At 42.4% G+C, this 18,226-nt stretch overlaps 1 protein-coding gene across 4 annotated transcripts in view; it reads left to right on the plus strand.

Moving 5' to 3' along the window:
• Positions 1–18,226, plus strand: part of pcnt (pericentrin) — a 297,297-nt gene that overhangs the window by 255,603 nt on the left and 23,468 nt on the right. For all 4 annotated transcript variants that reach the window (XM_060827697.1, XM_060827700.1, XM_060827698.1 and 1 more), the window contains 3 exons: positions 3,177–3,327; positions 6,148–6,855; positions 16,743–17,005. In XM_060827697.1, the coding sequence (XP_060683680.1) occupies positions 3,177–3,327; positions 6,148–6,855; positions 16,743–17,005 (1,122 nt within the window). The remainder of the gene's footprint in view (positions 1–3,176; positions 3,328–6,147; positions 6,856–16,742; positions 17,006–18,226) is intronic.

Below are 18,226 nucleotides of genomic sequence, written 5' to 3' on the forward strand. Positions count from 1 at the left end.
ATAGCCTTAGGACCAATCTTCTTTAGTTTTTGCCATTGTCAGGATATCATCGAGGTAAACAGTGACCTGAGGTAGAACTTGCAAAATGTTCTCCATCATCCATTGAAAAATTTCACAGGCTGACAATACCCCAAACGGCAATCTCAAAAATTGGAACTAGAATGGAAATTATGGACCACAAACCCCAACTTGATCTGTTTAAAGAAGACAAGGTAGTACTGCTTGGGCCACATTCAACCTTATAATTTTAAGTTGGAACAGGCCAAGTAACAATTACGGATGCATAAAGGCACTGCCCATTGACAGATCATAGAACAATACAGCACAGAACAGGCCCTTCGGCCCACGATGTTGTGCCGAACATTTGTCCTAGCCTAAGCACCTATCCATGTACCTATCCAATTGCTGCTTAAAGGTCACCAATGATTCTGACTCTGCCACTCCCACATGCAGCACATTCCATGCCCCCACCACTCTCTGGGTAAAGAACCTACCCCTGACATCTCCCCTATACCTTCCACCCTTCACCTTAAATTTATGTCCCCTTGTAACACTCTGTTGTACCCGGGGAAAAAGTCTCTGACTGTCTACTCTATCTATTCCCCTGATCATCTTATAAACCTCTATCAAGTCACCCCTCATCCTTCGCTGTTCCAATGAGAAAAGGCCTAGCACTCTCAACCTATCCTTGTACGACCTATTCTCCATTCCAGGCAACAGCCTGGTAAATCTCCTCTGCACCCTCTCCAAAGCTTCCACATCTTTCCTAAAGTGAGGTAACCAGAACTGCACACAGTACTCCAAATGTGGCCTTACCAAGATCCTGTACAGCTGCAACATCACTTCACGACTCTTGAATTTAATCCCTCTGCTAATGAACGCTAATACACCATAGGCCTTCTTACAAGCTCTATCCACCTGAGTGGCAACTTACAAAGAGCTATGAACATAGACCCCAAGATCCCTCTGCTCCTCCACCTTACTAAGAACCCTACCATTAACCCTGTATTCCACATTCTTATTTGTCCTTCCAAAATGGACAAACTCACATTTGACAGGGTTGAATTCCATCTGCCACTCCTCAGTCCAGCTCTGCATCATATCTAAGTCCCTTTGCAGCCGACAACAGCCCTCCTCACTAACCACAACTCCACCTATCTTCGAATTGTCTGCAAATTTACTGACCCACCCTTCGACTCCCTCTTCCAAGTCATTAATAAACATTACAAACAGCAGAGGACCCAGAACTGATCCCAGCGGAGCTCCACTCGTAACTGGGCTCCAGACTGAATATTTACCATCTACCACCACTCTCTGACTTCGACCAGTTAGCCAGTTCTCTATCCAACCGGCCAAATTTCCCACTATCCCATGCCTCCTGACTTTCCGCATCAGCCTACCATGGGGAGCCTTATCAAATGCCTTACTAAAATTCATGTACACTACATCCACTGCTCTACCCCCATCCACATGCTTGGTGGTATCCCCAATGGCTGTAATGATATTAAATTTTTTGGACACACTCCCACTCACAGCTAACAATATGAGACTTTAGACACCAAAAGGTCCAATCTTCTCCAAAGTCAAACAACTGATATTAACTGGGGAACCAAAAGGCTGCCATAACTGGAATTTAAACCTTTTTGGACCCAGAGAGATCAGCTCACAATATAGGATGGCATGTTGTTATGGGGAGAATGAGTGATTGTCCCAGTCAAAAGTCATGGACAAATATTGGCTGAACTCCTCCCTGACCTCCAAAGGTCTCCAAAATGAAGATGTTTGTGATAACTTATGTTTGGTGGTCAGGCTGGGATGTAGACATAGCTGCACTGGTGGAGCAGTACCTAGAATGTCAACAAGGGCAAACATTACCGCCAGTAGCATCCCTAAATGGGTGGAATGGCTGGGTTAACCTTGGCACACTGTGCAGGACCTTTCACGGGTCCAATGTTCTTAATCATTGCAGATGCCCACTTAAGGTGGTTGACCTGCTACTAAAAAAGCCCCAGGAAGCTCTCCAAGATAAAAGACCGGCCTATGTCCTGCACTCAGAGGGGAAGGAATGTAGTGACTGTAATGAGATCAGCCAACCGGAGCTCATAGAATATAAGATCACTGATTGGGGCTGTTAATATGGACCAATCAGGGATTCCTGGCGCAAACACAAAGTTTGAATGTCAGAGATACTGACGCTCTGGTACCTGACTCTGTATGAGGTAGTACAGTAATCAAAGACAGTTCATATGCAAATAAGTGGTGATTTGGTGATGGGATACTAACCTCTGTGGAGTTATTTCACCCTTGGTTCAGGAAAGCTGAAATATCTGCTTGTGCCCTTTTGTTGTTCCCAAATTGATGGGCTTTGGGAGTGAGTGATGTAAACGTACTGGATCTGCAAAATCTGAAGAGCCCCTTCATTGCAAAGAGAAAAAAGAAATATGCAAAGTGATCGAACAGATAATTCAGGCAATGCTTTCTGGCTGGTGGCTGTAGACCTTTGAACATATGCTTTTGATACATGAATCTCTGGTTCTTGAGCTTCCATGTACTTTCATACACAATCAATGATTAGAATTGTAAACCAAAAGCAAAAATTGTGGGAGAAGTTTTGGCAGTTCTGGTAGCATCAATGTAAAGCTCAAGAGATAGCGTTTCGAGTGCAGTAATCCTTCATCAGAACTTTCTGGACTCGAAACCTTAATTCTATTTCTCTCTCCACAGATGCTGCCAGAGCTGCTGAGTTTCACCGGCCCTATACTTTTTGTTTCAAATCTCCAGCATCTGTGATTCTTTGTGGTCTTAGAGCAAAGATACATGGCAAATTACAGTCATAATTTTTAATGGAGATTAATGTTTTTCCTCGACTGTTCTCACTTTCCTGCATGTTTATTCTGCCTGTACTTAGTGCTGCATATTGATTGCCTTATTTCACTGCCTTTGTACTCTGATCCCACCCTCTAATTGTTATATCTTTTGCCTTCCTTTTCTGATGCACTGAGTTTGCTCTTAATCTTTCTTCTTTAAACCTAACTTCTTCATCCATGTGTTTCCATTCTGTCGGTATTTCATTTCTATTAATTTTTTTTGAGTTTCTGTTTTTATTGCATATCTGCTTGCACTTATTTTCTGTTAATGCACCCTTCTTATATGTCTGCCACTCCTTCCCATTTTAGAGAAGAATTAAATGCTAAAGAAAATGAATTGTTAAAGGCAGCAAAAGCGTTTGAACAAGAACGACATAATGTACAACAGTTGCAGACCAAGTTGGAAAAGGAACAGTACCATTATAAAGAGCACAAGGAGCTGGAACGGCAAAGTTACCAGGTAAGTATGAAGTAAAATTTGAGTTTATGATGTGGTGACTTTTCAATAATGAATGGAAGGAGGAGCTTCTTTCAATATCATCATCCTCCGTGATGGGGAAACTCAGCACTCCAATGCTAACACAAGGCTGACGTGTTTGCAACCATTGTCAGCCACATTTTCTTGTATCCATCCATTGGATGTGAATGTCACTGCTAAAGCAAGCATACACTTTGTACCTCCAATTGCATTTGAGAGAAATGGTGGTGAGCCACCACTTTCAATGACAAGATTGTTTTGTGTTAATACACCTAGTGCAGGGAGTTCAGTCTTGACCAAAGTTTTGAAGGAATTTGAAACATTTCTAAGTAGGTTAGGTGTGTGGCATGGAGAAAACCCTATTGACATGTGCATACTGACTTTGCTTTTTGGTTTGATGAAGGAAGTGGATGCTGAAGCTGCTTTTACGGAAGCTTTGGTAATTTGAGCAGTGAATCTTGAAAATGATGCACAATACAGCCAACATTGGAGAATAATCATTTAAGATGGTGGATAGGCATTTTGATCTACACGGTGAGATGATCTCATCATCACCTGACACTTCCGTGGTGTCACTGCTTCAGGATCTGAGTAGTTGCAAATGGATCTGAATACAGCTATCACAAACACATCCACACTTGGAGCTTAAAAGTGAGGAAAATCATTCGGAAGCACCTGGCAATGATGATCTGAGGAACTCTAACACTGACCTGGAACTGAGATGATTACACTCATAAAGATATGCAACACCAAAACGGACCCTTCAGCCCAACTTGTTCATGCCAACCAGGTTTCCTAAACTGAACTCATCCATTTGACTGCATTTGGCCCATATCCCTCAAATTCTTTTCTAAATCTGACCTGACTCTACCACGTCCTCTGGCAGTTTGTTCCATATACACACCATCCTCTGTGTGGGAAAGGTTGCTCCTCGGGTCCCGTTTAAAGCCTTCTCTTACCTTAAACTTATGCTCTCTCGTTTTGGACTCCCCTGCCCTGAAAAAAAGATTTTGGCTATTTACCTTGTCCATGCCCCTAATGATTTTATAAACCTCTGTGAGGCCACTCCTCAGCCTCCTACACCCAGGGATATAAAATCCCAGCCTCTCAGTCAAAGTGAGCTGTGTGTCCTGGGCGGTGTCAAGTTAAATGGAAATTGATCAATCTAACCTGCATAATTAAAAACCTCTCTAAAACAATGTGTGAGGCACAGTCTTACCTCCAAATTTCACACATCCTCCCAAAATCTTTTTTTTTATTCACTCGTGAAACTTGGCTGTTGCTAGCTAGCCAGCGTTTATTGCCTTTCTCCTCCTGCTTAGTATTTTCACTGCCTTTGGATGGTGCAAGGTTTGACTGTCAGTATTAAATGCTTTAAAAATAATGCAGTTTGCAGTCACTCAGAGATTTGAGCCTGATTTAATGTCATGAATTGCATTCAAAATAACTCGCTATATTCAGATTCTCCTCCCATCGTCTTCCTTCGTACAAGGTATGACTCTAGGTAATGGACAGTTTCGCTCTGATTATCTATTACTTCAGATTTGGAAAGGTTCCTTAATACCAGCGAGTGTACTGTAGCCAAGTTTACAGATGACACTCAAATAGGTGAAAAGACAGGTTGAGAGAAAGATACAAAAATATTAAATACTTAAGTGGGCAAAAAGTTGACAAATGGAGTATAATGGGAGAAAAAGTGAAGTTCATTTTGGAAGGGAGAACAAAAGAACAGTATTACTTAAATGGAGAAGAACTGCAGAAAGCTGAAGCACAAAGGTATGTGAGGGTGCTTATACATGAAACACAGCTAGCATTGCAGCACATAATCAGGAATGCCAGTAGAGTGTTGACCCTTATTTCACGGGGTTTGAAGCGTAAGAGTAGGGAAGTCTCACTGCAACTGTACAAGGATGCTTGTGAAAGTTCCTATGGAGTATCGAGTGTGCTTTGGTCCTCTTATTTAAGCAAAATACCATTTTGTTTGAGACAGTTCAGAGAAGGCTCACTAGGATGATCCCGGGTATAGAGGGATTGTCTTATGAGCAAAGGTTAAACAGTTTGTGACTCCACTCACTGGACTTTAGAAGAATGAGAGGTGATCTCCATGAAACACGTAGCATTTACTTTGTCAGGCCACTTAATAATTCTTAGAGGATGTTTCCATCATGGGAGAGTCTTGGACCAGAGGGCATAGTCTCAGAATAAAGGATGCCAATTTCAGACTGAGATAAGAAGGAATTTCTTCCATGAGAGGGTTGCGAGTCTTTGGTAATTCTTGCCACACAGAGCTGTGGGAATTTGTGTAAGTTTATGGTGAAGGTAGCTTCTTGATCAGTAGAGGAATCAAGGGTTACTGGGAAAGGGGAGGAAAGTGAACATGGAGAATGTCAGATCTGCCATGATCCTTTTAAATGGTGGAGGGGGCTCAAAGGGCCAAATGGCCTATTTCTTGTGGTCCTCCTTGGTAGGAGGCAGAGAGGAAGAGAAATACCAGGGAATTGCTTCAAACACATCTTGAAAGGATATGTGTGCTTTTTTATTGGTTACACAGAATGACAGTTTGTAATTTGGAGTTATCTTCAGTTGGTATATGGAATCCTTTAGTAATGGGAGAAGTTTGTACAAGATATTAAAAAAAAGTGGATATTAGTGCTGAAAATTATGATGTTAAAAATCACACAACATCAGGTTATAGTCCAACAGGTTTAATTGGAAGCACACTAGCTTTCGGAGCGACGCTCCTTCATCAGGTGGTAGTGGAGGATTATGATGATTGAGTAAATTCTGACTGTTTAATTTCAGAAACTGCAGAAGATACTCGAGGAGCAACGTGCACACAATAATCAGTTGTCTGCTGCCTTTGAAGAAGAGCGGGTGGCAAACAGCAATAGCCGCAAAGAACTCGAAGCCAAATTATTGAAGACTGAATCTTTGCTGTCGCAAGAACGCAAGAAACTGGCAGAGACTCAGGACTTGCTGAAAATTGAGAGAAGTCACTTATCAGAACTGAGTGATTCCTTGGACCGTGAGCGTGATCGGTCAGAACAGCTATATCAGCATCTGAATTCCCGACGGGATGAAACTGCTACTCAGGACCGTGTCTTTATAAAAGAGCTGCAGAATCAACTTGAGGAAGAAAGAAAGAGGACTGTTGAACTTGCCACTATGATTGAGAAAACACAACAGCAAGCTATTACAGCAAAGCGAAATGCTGAAGATGAAATCCAACTGTCCCGGCAGGAAGTTCAAAAAGAACGGGAAGTAAGCTCCAAACTGAGATCTATGCTTGAATCAGTTCAGACTCAAGTTCAGGAGCTCAACCGTTTGCTGGAATCTGAAAGGCAGCATAGCCTTCGTCTGCAGACTGAACGAGAGAGACTTCAAGTGAACATTCTTGCAGCTAAAGAAAAGGAGCGGAATAAGGATGATCAGCGGGATCGAGAGAGGAGACAGGAGAGGCGAGAGTTAGCTGACCATGAACAAGAATATGAGATGGTGAAAGACAGGATGGTAAGTAACAAATTGGTCCATCCCAAAAGTAAGGTTATATTGAAATTCAAGTCAAAATGATGAAATGTTTTTCGATTCTAATGGATTTTTTTTAAACAAAGGTTTTAAAGTAACATACATGTATGCGATGTCTTTAACTTAATGAAACACCCAAGTTTAGATAGTAGCAAATGTGAAACTCTTACAGAAACTGTATCTGGGAACTCAAGGTGATAACAGGCCAGCCAGCTTGACATCACAGGTGGGTACGGTTTTAGAAACAACGAACAGGGAAAATTATTAATAGACATTTGGAGAGGTTTGAATTAGTTAAGGACAGTCAAACATGATTTTGTAAAAGGTAGAGTACTTGACCCATCTCATTGAACTTTTTGTTGAAGTACCAGATTTTGTGGATTTATGGATTTTTAAGAAAACCTTTAACAAGTTTCCATTAAGGGACTAGTTAACAAAGCTGAGGCTAATTGGCAGAGCATTTGTCAGCTTGGATCAAAAGATTGGCTTCCCGACAGAGAGCCAAGAGTTGTGGTAAATGAATGTTTTCAAACTGTAGAATGACAGACTTTGGTGTTGTCAAAGATTCAGTTCCTGGGCAGTTTTTAAATGTGTATTGTTATTTGAGTATTTGAAGACATAATAAATTTTCAAACTTTATCGATTGTATCAAACCTGTTTCGACATGCAATATTGGCGTGAAAATTGCCTGCAACAGGACACAGACTAGCAGAATAATTGGCAGACTGAATTTAATAGAGAGCAATGATGCATTGCGCTATCCCTTCTGTCCAAATGCTGTACAGATAAAACAGCATGGTTGTAACAGTGTACAAGACAGCAAGTCTTGTAAGTTTTTAGATTAGATTCGATCCCCTACAGTATGGAAATAAGTACTTCGGCCCAACAAGTCCACACCGACCCTCCGAACTGTAACACACCCAAATCCATTTCCCTCTGATTAATGGACCTAACACTATGGGCAATTTAGAATGGCCAATTCTCCTGACCTGTACGTCTTTGGACTGTGGGAGGAAACCGGAGCACCCTGAGGTAACCCATGCAGACACGGGGATATAAATATCTTAGAACATGCAGGATGTTTTTCATATCAATATCTTAGAACATACAGGAAATGTTGCAAGAACCTCAAGCAAAGTACTGTGTATGGGATTTCACTTTCATAAGTAGTGAAGTTAAGTGCAAAAGGATGGTGTGTAGTTTGGAGTTTCCAAGCATTTGCTGCATATTCACTTCCAGATTGTAGAGCTTACAGGTTTAGAAGCTACAATTGAAGGTGGCATGATAGGTTAGTTCAATGCATCATGTAGATGGTGATGCTCACTGCTGTTACTGAGCATCAGTGCTGAAGAAGGTAGATATTAAAGTGGTGGATGGGGTGCAAATTAAGTGAGCTGCTTTGTCCTGAACCATGTTGAGTTTCTTCAGTGTTGTTGAAACTGTGCTCCTACAGGCAAATGGGGTGTATTCTGTCATGATTCTAACTTATCTCTTGTAGGTGATGGACAGACCTTTTTGGAGTTGAGCAGTGGATTAGGTGCAGCATGTAGAATTCATAGTGTCTGACCTAGTGTTGTTGCCATGGTGTTTATATAAGGTCATCAAGGTCTGCAAGGGAAAAGGTCATTCGGCACACTGAGTCTGTACTGCTCAAAATCCATTTAACATTTTGAATCCCATTTTCTAGCACTTGGCCGGTAGCCTTGTATACTTCAGCATGCTAGTGTGCATCTTAAAATGTTATGTGGTTTCTGCCCCTACCACCCTTTTAAGTGAAAACATTTCCCTTGTATCCCCTCTAAATATCATGTCTTTTACTTTAATTCTGAGGCCCTGGTCATTAATACTCCATCTAGAGGAAATATTTTGTCCCATCTACCCTGTCAATGCCCCTCATAATTGTATCTATCTCAATAAATAACCCCCCTGCACCCCAGTCTCTTCTGCTCCAAGGAAAGCAACCCCAGTCTGTCCAATCTTGCTTCATAACTGAAGTTCACCAGGCCAGGCAAAAGCCTGGTAAAATCTCCTCTGCCGTCTCTCCAGTGCAATTATGTCTGTCCTATAATGTGGATTCCAGAATGGCGCACAGTGTTTCTTGTCAAAGAATGTTTCTTGGCCTCCTAGTAACAGTCAGGATATGGGGAAGAAACTAAATCAGGACATAGAAAACGCATGAAAGAAAGGCATTATTACAATAATTGTAGTGGACTTCAATTTGCAGGTGGACTGGGAAAATCAGGTTGGCAGTAGATCACAAGGAAAGGAATTTGTGAATTGTCTATGAGATGGGTTTTTTCCTTTTTTTTGGAGGAATTTGTGGTGAAGCCCACTAGGGGACAGACAGTTCTGGAATTGGTGTTCTGTAATGAGGCAGACTTGATTAGGGAGCTTCAGGTCAAGAAATCACTAGGGGGCAGTGACCATAGTGTGATCAAATCCACCATTAAGTTTGAGAGAGTCATAGAGTAGTGCAGCATGGAAACAGGCCCTTTTGCCCAAACTGATCCATGCTGACCATGGTGCCCACTCAGCCAGTTTCAATTGCATACATTTGGTCCATATCCCTATAAGTCTTTCCCATCCATGTACCTATCCAACTGTTTTTTTTAAATGTTGCTATTGTACCTCCTCAACCACTTCTTCTGGCAGTCCTTTCCATATACGTACCACTCTGTCAAGAAGTTGCCCCTCGGGTCCTCCTCAAATCTTTCCCCGCTTACTTTAAACCTATACCCTGTAATTTTCAATTCATCATCTGTGGGGTGGTGGGGGGGAAAAACAATATGCATTCATCCTATCTATGTCCCTCATGATTTTATACACCCCAATAAAGTCACCCCTCATTCTCCTGGCCAGTCTCTCCCTATAACTTGGGCCTACTAGTCCTGGCAATGTCCTCTTAAATCTTCTTTGCACTCCTCCTAATTTAACTATGTCTTTTCTATAACAGGGTGACCAAAACTGTACACAATACTTCAACCTCACCAACGACTTGTACAGCAGTAACATCATGTCCCAACCCCTATGCTCAGTGCCTCAACCAAGGAAGGCCAGCATGCTACATGCTTCATCATCCTATCTACTTGTGATACCTGTTTCAAAAAACTATCTACTTGTACTCCTCGGTGTCTCTGTTCCACAACACTCTCACGACCTTACCATTTACAGTATAAGTCCTACATTGGTTTGCCTTTCCAAACCCCTCACTTACCTGTATTGAATTGTATTTGCTAATCCTCAGCCCATTTGCCCGTCTGATCAAGATCCCTCTGTAATTTTTGATAACCTCGCTAGCAATAATCCCTCCTAATTTTGTACCATCCATAAATTTAATAATCATGACCTTGTACATTCACATCCAGATAATTTATGTAAATAACAAAGGTCCCAGCACCAAACCCCTGCAGCTTGAATCAGGTTACAGTTGAATAAAGGTAACTCCAAAGACATCTCCCGAGACAGGAGCTGGCCAGAGTGGTTTGCAAGTGGACCTTATCAGGGAAGACGGCACAGCAGAAGTTTCAGGAAGGGGGGATTCCTAATGCAGGATTCTCTTAACCTTAACATGCAATTTGATTTGGCAGTTAGGAAGTCAAATGCATTTTAGGGCTAGAATAGGAGAGCAGAAGTGTACTGCTGAGGCTTTATAAGGTTCTGATCAGACCACATTTAGAATATTACGAGCAGTTTTGGTCCCCATATCTAAGGAAGAGGGTTTGCTGGTGTTAGAGTGAGTCCAGAAGAGGTTTATAAGATTGATCCCTGGGATGAAGAGCTTTTTGTAAAGGGGCTGTTGAGTTTGAGTCTGTATGTGATAGAGTTTAGGATGAGGGGTGGATCTCATTAAAACTTACAGAATACTGAGAGGTCTGTAAGGTGTGGATAGGGAGAAGATGTTTCCATTTGTAGGACAGACTAGGACCCAAGAGCACTGCCTCAGAAGTGAAGGGCCATACTTTTAGAACAGATGAGGAGGAATGTCTTCAGCTCGAATGGTCGATCTGTGGAACTCATTGCTGCAGTAGAGGCCAAGTCACTGACTCCAGTTAAGACAGAGAGAGGTTCTTGCTTGATCATAGAACATAGATCATAGAATCATTATAGTTCTATTTGGCCTGTTGACTCTGCACTGAGCCACTAAAGAGCCTCTCACCCAGACCCAGCCTGCTACACTATTCCCCCCAACCCTGCACTTATCATAGCTAATCCATCTAGCCTGAACACTGGGCACTTTAGCGTGGTCAATCCACATGCCAAAGTCCAAAGATGCGCAGGTTAAGGGAATCAAGGGTTGAGCTGCGAAGGTAAAAAATGGGATTGAGGAACATATCATCCGTGATCAATTGGTGGAGTAGATCTGATGGGCAAAATGGCCCATTTCTGCTCCTATATCTTATGAACGAGTTCAGTTTCCATTTGATGGTAGCCCCCAAAATCTTAATGATAGTGAATTCAACTCTGAAAATTCCATTGCCAATCAAAGTGAGGTGGTTAGATTCTGTCTTGTTGGAGATGGTCATTGTCTGGTGTTGCCAAGGTCTTGCTGCGTACAGACACAGGCCACTTCAGTTGTGAACAGTGCTGAACATTGTGCAAACACTAGTGAACATTCTTGCTTTTAATCTTATTGGAGAAGGAAAATTGTTGGTGAAGCAGCTGATGGGCCGAGGATACTATCCTGAGGAATTTCTGAAGCGATGTCCTGAAATGGAGATGAGACATTTTTCACCTACAACGTGGGAGTCTGGATCTCAGTGCCTGAAAGAGTGGTTGAGTCAGAAACTCTCATAACATCAAAGCAGTATTAAATGTTCACTAGCATTGACAAATCTGCCAAGGCTAAGGACCAAGAAAATGGAATTAGTGCAGTAAAATCTTTATTAATTGTTGTGAACGCAGTGGGACAAATGGCCTCATTCTATACTGTGTATGCCTATGAATCTATGAGCTGCCATCATCTTCCTTTGTGATGGACATGACTCAAACCAGTGAATATATTTTCCCGATTCCCATTCATTCCAGTTTTACTGGGACTCCTCAATGCCACATTTGATCAAGTACTGCACTGATGTCAGTCACTCTCACCTCACCACCTCTTTAGTCTTTGTTGGGACTTCTCGAAGCTGAGTGGCTCTGGCAGAACCCAAATTAAGCATATATGAGCATATTGTTGCTGAGTAAGCACCAGTTGAAAGTACTGTCAATGACCCCTTCCATCACTTGATTGAGACAAGGCTGATGAGGCAAAGGTTGGCTCCTTTCATATCCATTATTATATGGACAGTTTTCCAAGTAGTTATCTCATTTGTAGTTGTATTAGAGCAGTTTAAATAGGGGAGCAGCACATTCTGGGATGCCAGTCTTCAGTACTGTTGAGCATAGAACATTACAGTTCAGTACAGGCCCTTCGGCCCTCAATGTTGCGCCAACCTGTGAAACCAATCTGAAGCCAATCTATCCTACACTATTCCATTTTCATCCATATGTTTATTCAGTGACCATTTAAATGCCCTTAAAGTTGGTGAGTCTACTACTGTTGCAGGCAGTGTGTTTCATGCCCCTACTACTAAAGAAACTACCTCTGACATCTGTCCTACATCCATCACCCCTCAATTTAAAACTACGTCCCCTTATGCTAGCCAACATTATCCGAGGAAAAAGGCGCTCACTGTCTACCCTATCTAATCCTCTGATTACCTTATATCTCAATTAAGTCATCTCTCAACCTCCTTCTCTCTAAGGAAAACAGCCTCCAGTTCCTCAGCCATTCCTCGTATGACCTGCCCTCAATACTAAGCAACATCCTGATAAATCTCCTCTGAACCCTTTCCAAAACTCCGACATCCTCCTTATAATGTGGTGACCAGAACTCTACACAATACTCCAAGTGCAGTTGCACCAGAGCTTTGTACAGCTGCAGCATGACCTCATGGTTCTGAAACTCAATCCCTCACTAATAAAAGCTAAAGTACTGTATGCCTTCTGAACAGCCCTATCAACCTGGTGGCAATTTTCAGGGAACTATGTAAATGGATACTGATATCTCTCTGCTCATCTACACTACCAAGAATCTTACCATTAGCCCAGTACTCTTTATTCTTGTTGCTCCTTCCAAAGTGAATCACCAATGTTGCATTAACCTCCATTTGCCCCCTCTCAGCCCAGCTCTGGAGCTTATCTATGCCCTTCTGTAACCTGCAACATCCTTCGGTATTATCAACAACTCTACCGACCTTAGTGTCATCTGCAAATTTGTTAACCCATCCTTCTTAAACCCTCATCCAGGTCTATAAAAATGGCAAACATCAGTGGCCCCATAAACAGATCCTTGTGTAACACCACTAGTAACTGAACTCCACTGTGACCATTTCCCATCAACCACCATCCTCTCTCATCTTTCAGCTAGCCAATTTCTGATCAAAATCACTAAATCACCATCAATCCCATGCCTCCATATTTTGTGCAATAGTTTACTGTAGGAAACCTTATCAAATGCCTTACTAAAATCCCATATACACCACATCAACCGCTTTACTCTCATCCACCTGTCTGATCACCTTCTCAAAGAACTCAATAAGGTTTGTGAGGCACAACCTACCCTTCACAAAACCGTGTTGACTATCCCTAATCAATTTATTCCTTTCTGGATCTTTATAAATCCTATCTCTTAAACCTTTTCTAACACTTTACCCACAACCGAAGTAAGGCTATAATTACCAGGATTGTCCGTAGTCTCCTTCTTGAACAAGGGGACGACATTTGCTATTGTCCAGTCTTCGGGCAATATTCTTGTAGACAGTAACGACTGAAAGATAAAACCAAAGGCTTTTCACTCTCCTCCTTGGCTTCCCAGAGAATCTGAGGATATACCCCATCCGGCCCAGGGGACGTATCTATTTTCACATTTTCCAGAATTGCTAACACCACCACCTTGTGAACCTCAATCCCATCTATTCTAGTAACCTGTATCGCAGTATATTCTCCTCGACAACATTGTCTTTTTCCAGTGTAAATACTGATGAAAAATATTCATTTAGCGCTTCCCCTATCTCCTCAGATTCCACACACGACTTCCCATTACTGTCCTTGATTTGCCCTAATCTTATTCTAGTCATTCTTTTATTTCTGATATACCTATAGAGAGGAAAAAGGGTTTTCCTTGATCCCATCTGCCAACGACTTCTCATGTCCCCTCCTGGCCCTTGTAACTCGCAAGCAGCCAAACTGCACCTTCTTGTCTCATCCTAAAATAAGCCACCTCCTCCTTCTTGACCAGAGCTTAACTTCTTTAGTAAACCACGGTTCCCTTGCTCAACAACTTCCTCCCTGCCTGACAGGTACATACTTATCAAGGACACGCAGTGGCTGTTCCTTGAATAAGCTGCATATTTCGATTGTGCCCAGCCCCTGCAGTTTCCTTCCCCATCCTATGCATCTTAAATCTTGCCTTAATAGCATCATAATTGCCTTTCCCCCCAGCCATAACTCTTGCCCTGTGATATATATACCTATCAGTTTCCGTCGCTAAAATAAACATAAATGAATTGTGGTCACTATCACCAAAGTGATCACCTCCATGTCTAATACCTGGCCGGGTTCATTACCCAGTTCCAAATCCAATGTGGCCTCGCCACTTATCGGCCTGTCTACATACTGTGTCAGGAAACTGTCCTGCACACATTGGAAAAAAATTGACTCATCTAAAATACTTGTATTGTAGTATTCCCAGTCAATATTTGAAAAGTTATAGTCCCCCATAACAACTACCCTTTCATACTCACTCCTATCAAGAATTATCTTTGCTACTTTTTCCTCTACATCTCTGGAACTATTCAGAGGCCTTTAGAAAACTCCCAACAGAGTGGCCTCCCCTTTCTTGTTTCTAACCTCAGCTCATACTACCTCAGTAGACGAGTACTCAAACGTCCTTTCTGTCACCGTAATACAGTGCTTGATTAACAATGCCACACTTCCCCCTCTTTTACCATTTTCTCTGTTCTTACTGAAACATCTAAATCCCGGAACCCACAACAACCATTCCTGTCCCTGATCTATCCATGTCTCCGAAATGGCCACAACATCGAAATCCCAGGTACCAATCAATGCTGCAAGTTCATCCACCTTATTCCAAATGCTCCTGGCATTGAAGTAGACACACTTCAAACCAACTTCTTGATGGCCAGTGCCCTCTTGCGACCTTGCAACCTCAGTTCTGACCTCACTAAACGCAACCTCCTGTATACTAGAACTACAATTTAGGTTCCCATCCCCCTGCTGAATTAGTTTAAACCCTCCCAAAGAGCATTAACAAATTTCCCCACCCTCAGGATATTGATATCCCTCTCGTTCAGGTGAAGACCATCCTGTTTGTAGAGGTCCCATCTACCGAGAAAGAGCCCCAATTATCCAGGAATCCAAAACCCTCCCTCGTGCACCATCCCTGTAGTCACGTGTTCAACTCCTCTCTCCCTATTCCTTGCTTCACTAGCAGGTGGCACAGGCAACAAACCAGAGGTAACAACTCTGTTTGTTCTAGCACTAAGCTCCCACCCCAGCTCCCTGAATTTCTGCCTTAAATCCCCATTCCTTTTCCTACCTATGTTGTTAGTATCTATGTGGACCACAACTTGGGGCTGCTCCCCCTCCCCCTCGAGGATCCCAAAAACATGATCAGAGACATCATGACTGCAGAGCTTAGATCTGATCCATTGGCTATAGAATTGCTTAGCTATATCACTTGCTGCTTATGCTGTTTTAACTAACAAGTTTTCCTGTTGTGTAGCTTGTCCAGGTTGATGCCTGACTTCAGGTAAGCCTGGTACTGCTCCTGGCATGTCCTCCTGCATGTAACTAAGGTTTATTCCCTCAGCTTGATAGTTGTGATGGATATACCAGGGCATGAGATTATCGCTTGTTGTTAAGTACAGTTCTGTTTTGATGGCCCACAGTGCCTCATGGATAATTTTTTGTAGATCTTTCATATTCAGGGTGAGGTATACCATTGATGTTTTCCGAGCTTGGGTTGATGCTGGATGGTCTGTCAATTCACATTTCTTAGAAAGATGTGAACCCACATCACAGCAACATATCCCTAGGCTCTGTGTTACTAGTCCAGTGCCATTAATATTACCACTATTTTCCCAACAAGTCCACACTGACCTTCTGAAGAACGATCCACCCAGACACATTCCCCTACCCTATTACTCTGACCAATGCACCTAACCAACACATCCCTGAACACTGTAGGCAATTTAGTATGGCCAGTTCACCTAAACTGCACATCTTTGCATTGTGGGAGGAAACCAGAGCAGTCAGAGGAAAGAAACTGGTTGTTTTCCTTTGAGTAAAGGAGATTGAGGGGAGAGTTGGAGATGTTAGACTGGTTGGGTAAAGTGAATGTAGAAACGCTGTTCTCATTAGTTGATGATACAATAGTTAGGGAGGCATAGGTTTAAGGTTTTGGACAAAAGGTGAAGAGATGATATTCTTAATTTACCAAGTAGTGTTAGCATAGAACTTGTCTGCAACAGAGGTGCTAGATGTGAAGGCAGTGAATAATGTTAAAAGTGTATAGATAAGTACTGAAGGGAAAGGGATATAGGTTTTTGATTGGTAAAGGGCCAAGAGTTATGGGGTGAAGGCAGGAGAAATGGGATTGAGAAATAGATCAACCGTGATTGAATGGCAGAGCAGACCCTATCGGATGAATAGCTGAATTCTTCTCCTATATTTTATGATCTAATAGAATCAGATTGATTGGACTTGACTTCAGAAAGTCAACTGTGACATAATGGGCCAAACTCTAAATATCTTGGTTGCAGCTGCTCTTGCTCACTTCTCACACTTTTTCTTCTATGACTCTTAAACAGCATGAGTTAGAACTGCAGCACCAGCAGGATCATCAACGAATAAGAGAACTGCAAAAGATGCTCACCGACTTGGAGGAACAAGAACGTAAACTTTCGTCCCGCAAGAGGCAGCAAGCAGAACGTGAAAATATCCTGGCAAAATGCAACCAGAATGGTATGGAAGGCAATGCAGTAAATTTCCAGCAGCTCCCAGAAAATGCACGCCAACAATTCCTACAATTGACTGTTCAGCTTAAACATTTACTTCATGGATCCAATCATAGGTATGTGTTTACGGGTAGAGGAGAGTGTCTCTGTGAGAAGCTACCATGCTGGAAACTGTTTAGGTGGATTATAAAACCACCATAAGCTTTGCCTTTTATATAAGTTTGTCACTGTTTCTAATGAAGCTGGTTATTTCCTTCCATTCTGGTTTATGAATTTGCCCTTGGTTTGGATTCAAGTTGCTAATCTTGAATGTAAGTGCATGAATGAAGAAAAATCACTTGGCGAAAGCATTCAGTGAACAGCAGTGAGCAGCTAGCTCTGTGCAAGACTATGCTATATGCCAGCTAATCTGTGCACTCTTAAGCACTTCAACAGTGATTGTTGTTGTGGTTCTGTTCGCCGAGCTGGGAATTTGTGTTGCAGACGTTTCATCCCCTGTCTAGGTGACATCCTCAGTGCTTGGGAGCCTCCTGTGAAGCGCTTCTATGATCTTTCCTCCAGCATTTGTGGTGGTTTGAATCTGCTGCTTCCGGTTGTCAGTTCCAGCTGTCCGTTGCAGTGGCCGGTATATTGGGTCCAGGTCGATGTGCTTATTGATTGAATCTGTGGATGAGTGCCATGCCTCTAGGAATTCCCTGGCTGTTCTCTGTTTGGCTTGTCCTATAATAGTAGTGTTGTCCCAGTCAAATTCATGTTGCTTGTCATCTGCGTGTGTGGCTACTAAGGATAGCTGTTCGTGTCGTTTCGTGGCTAGTTGGTGTTCATGGATGCGGATCATTAGCTGTCGTCCGGTTTGTCCTATGTAGTGTTTTGTGCAGTCCTTGCATGGGATTTTGTACACTACATTAGTTTTGTTCATGCTGGGTATCGGGTCCTTCGTTCTGGTGAGTTGTTGTCTGAGAGTGGCTGTTAGTTCGTGTGCTGTTATGAATCCTAGTGGTCGCATTAGTCTGGCTGTCAGTTCGGAAATGCTCTTGATGTATGGTAGTGTGACTAGTCCTTTGGGTTATGGCATGTCCTTGTTCCATTGTCTTTTCCTTAGGCATCTGTTGATGAAATTGCACGGGTATCTGTTTTTGGCGAATACATTGTATAATGATTGTTATATGTGTATGCTATCCCTAGCTGCTCACTACTGAAAGACATTGAATCTCTGCACCAAATAAGTGCAAATAATTAGTGTGCACTTTTTATAAAACACAAGTTAGAGTGCAGAATCAGTCATCTGTGATCATGGTGCCAGTTCAGCCGTTTTCCGTGGCAACCTATTCTGTTAG

This window comes from Hemiscyllium ocellatum, chromosome 7, assembly GCF_020745735.1.
Source record: "Hemiscyllium ocellatum isolate sHemOce1 chromosome 7, sHemOce1.pat.X.cur, whole genome shotgun sequence".
NCBI classification, from domain to species: domain Eukaryota; kingdom Metazoa; phylum Chordata; class Chondrichthyes; order Orectolobiformes; family Hemiscylliidae; genus Hemiscyllium; species Hemiscyllium ocellatum.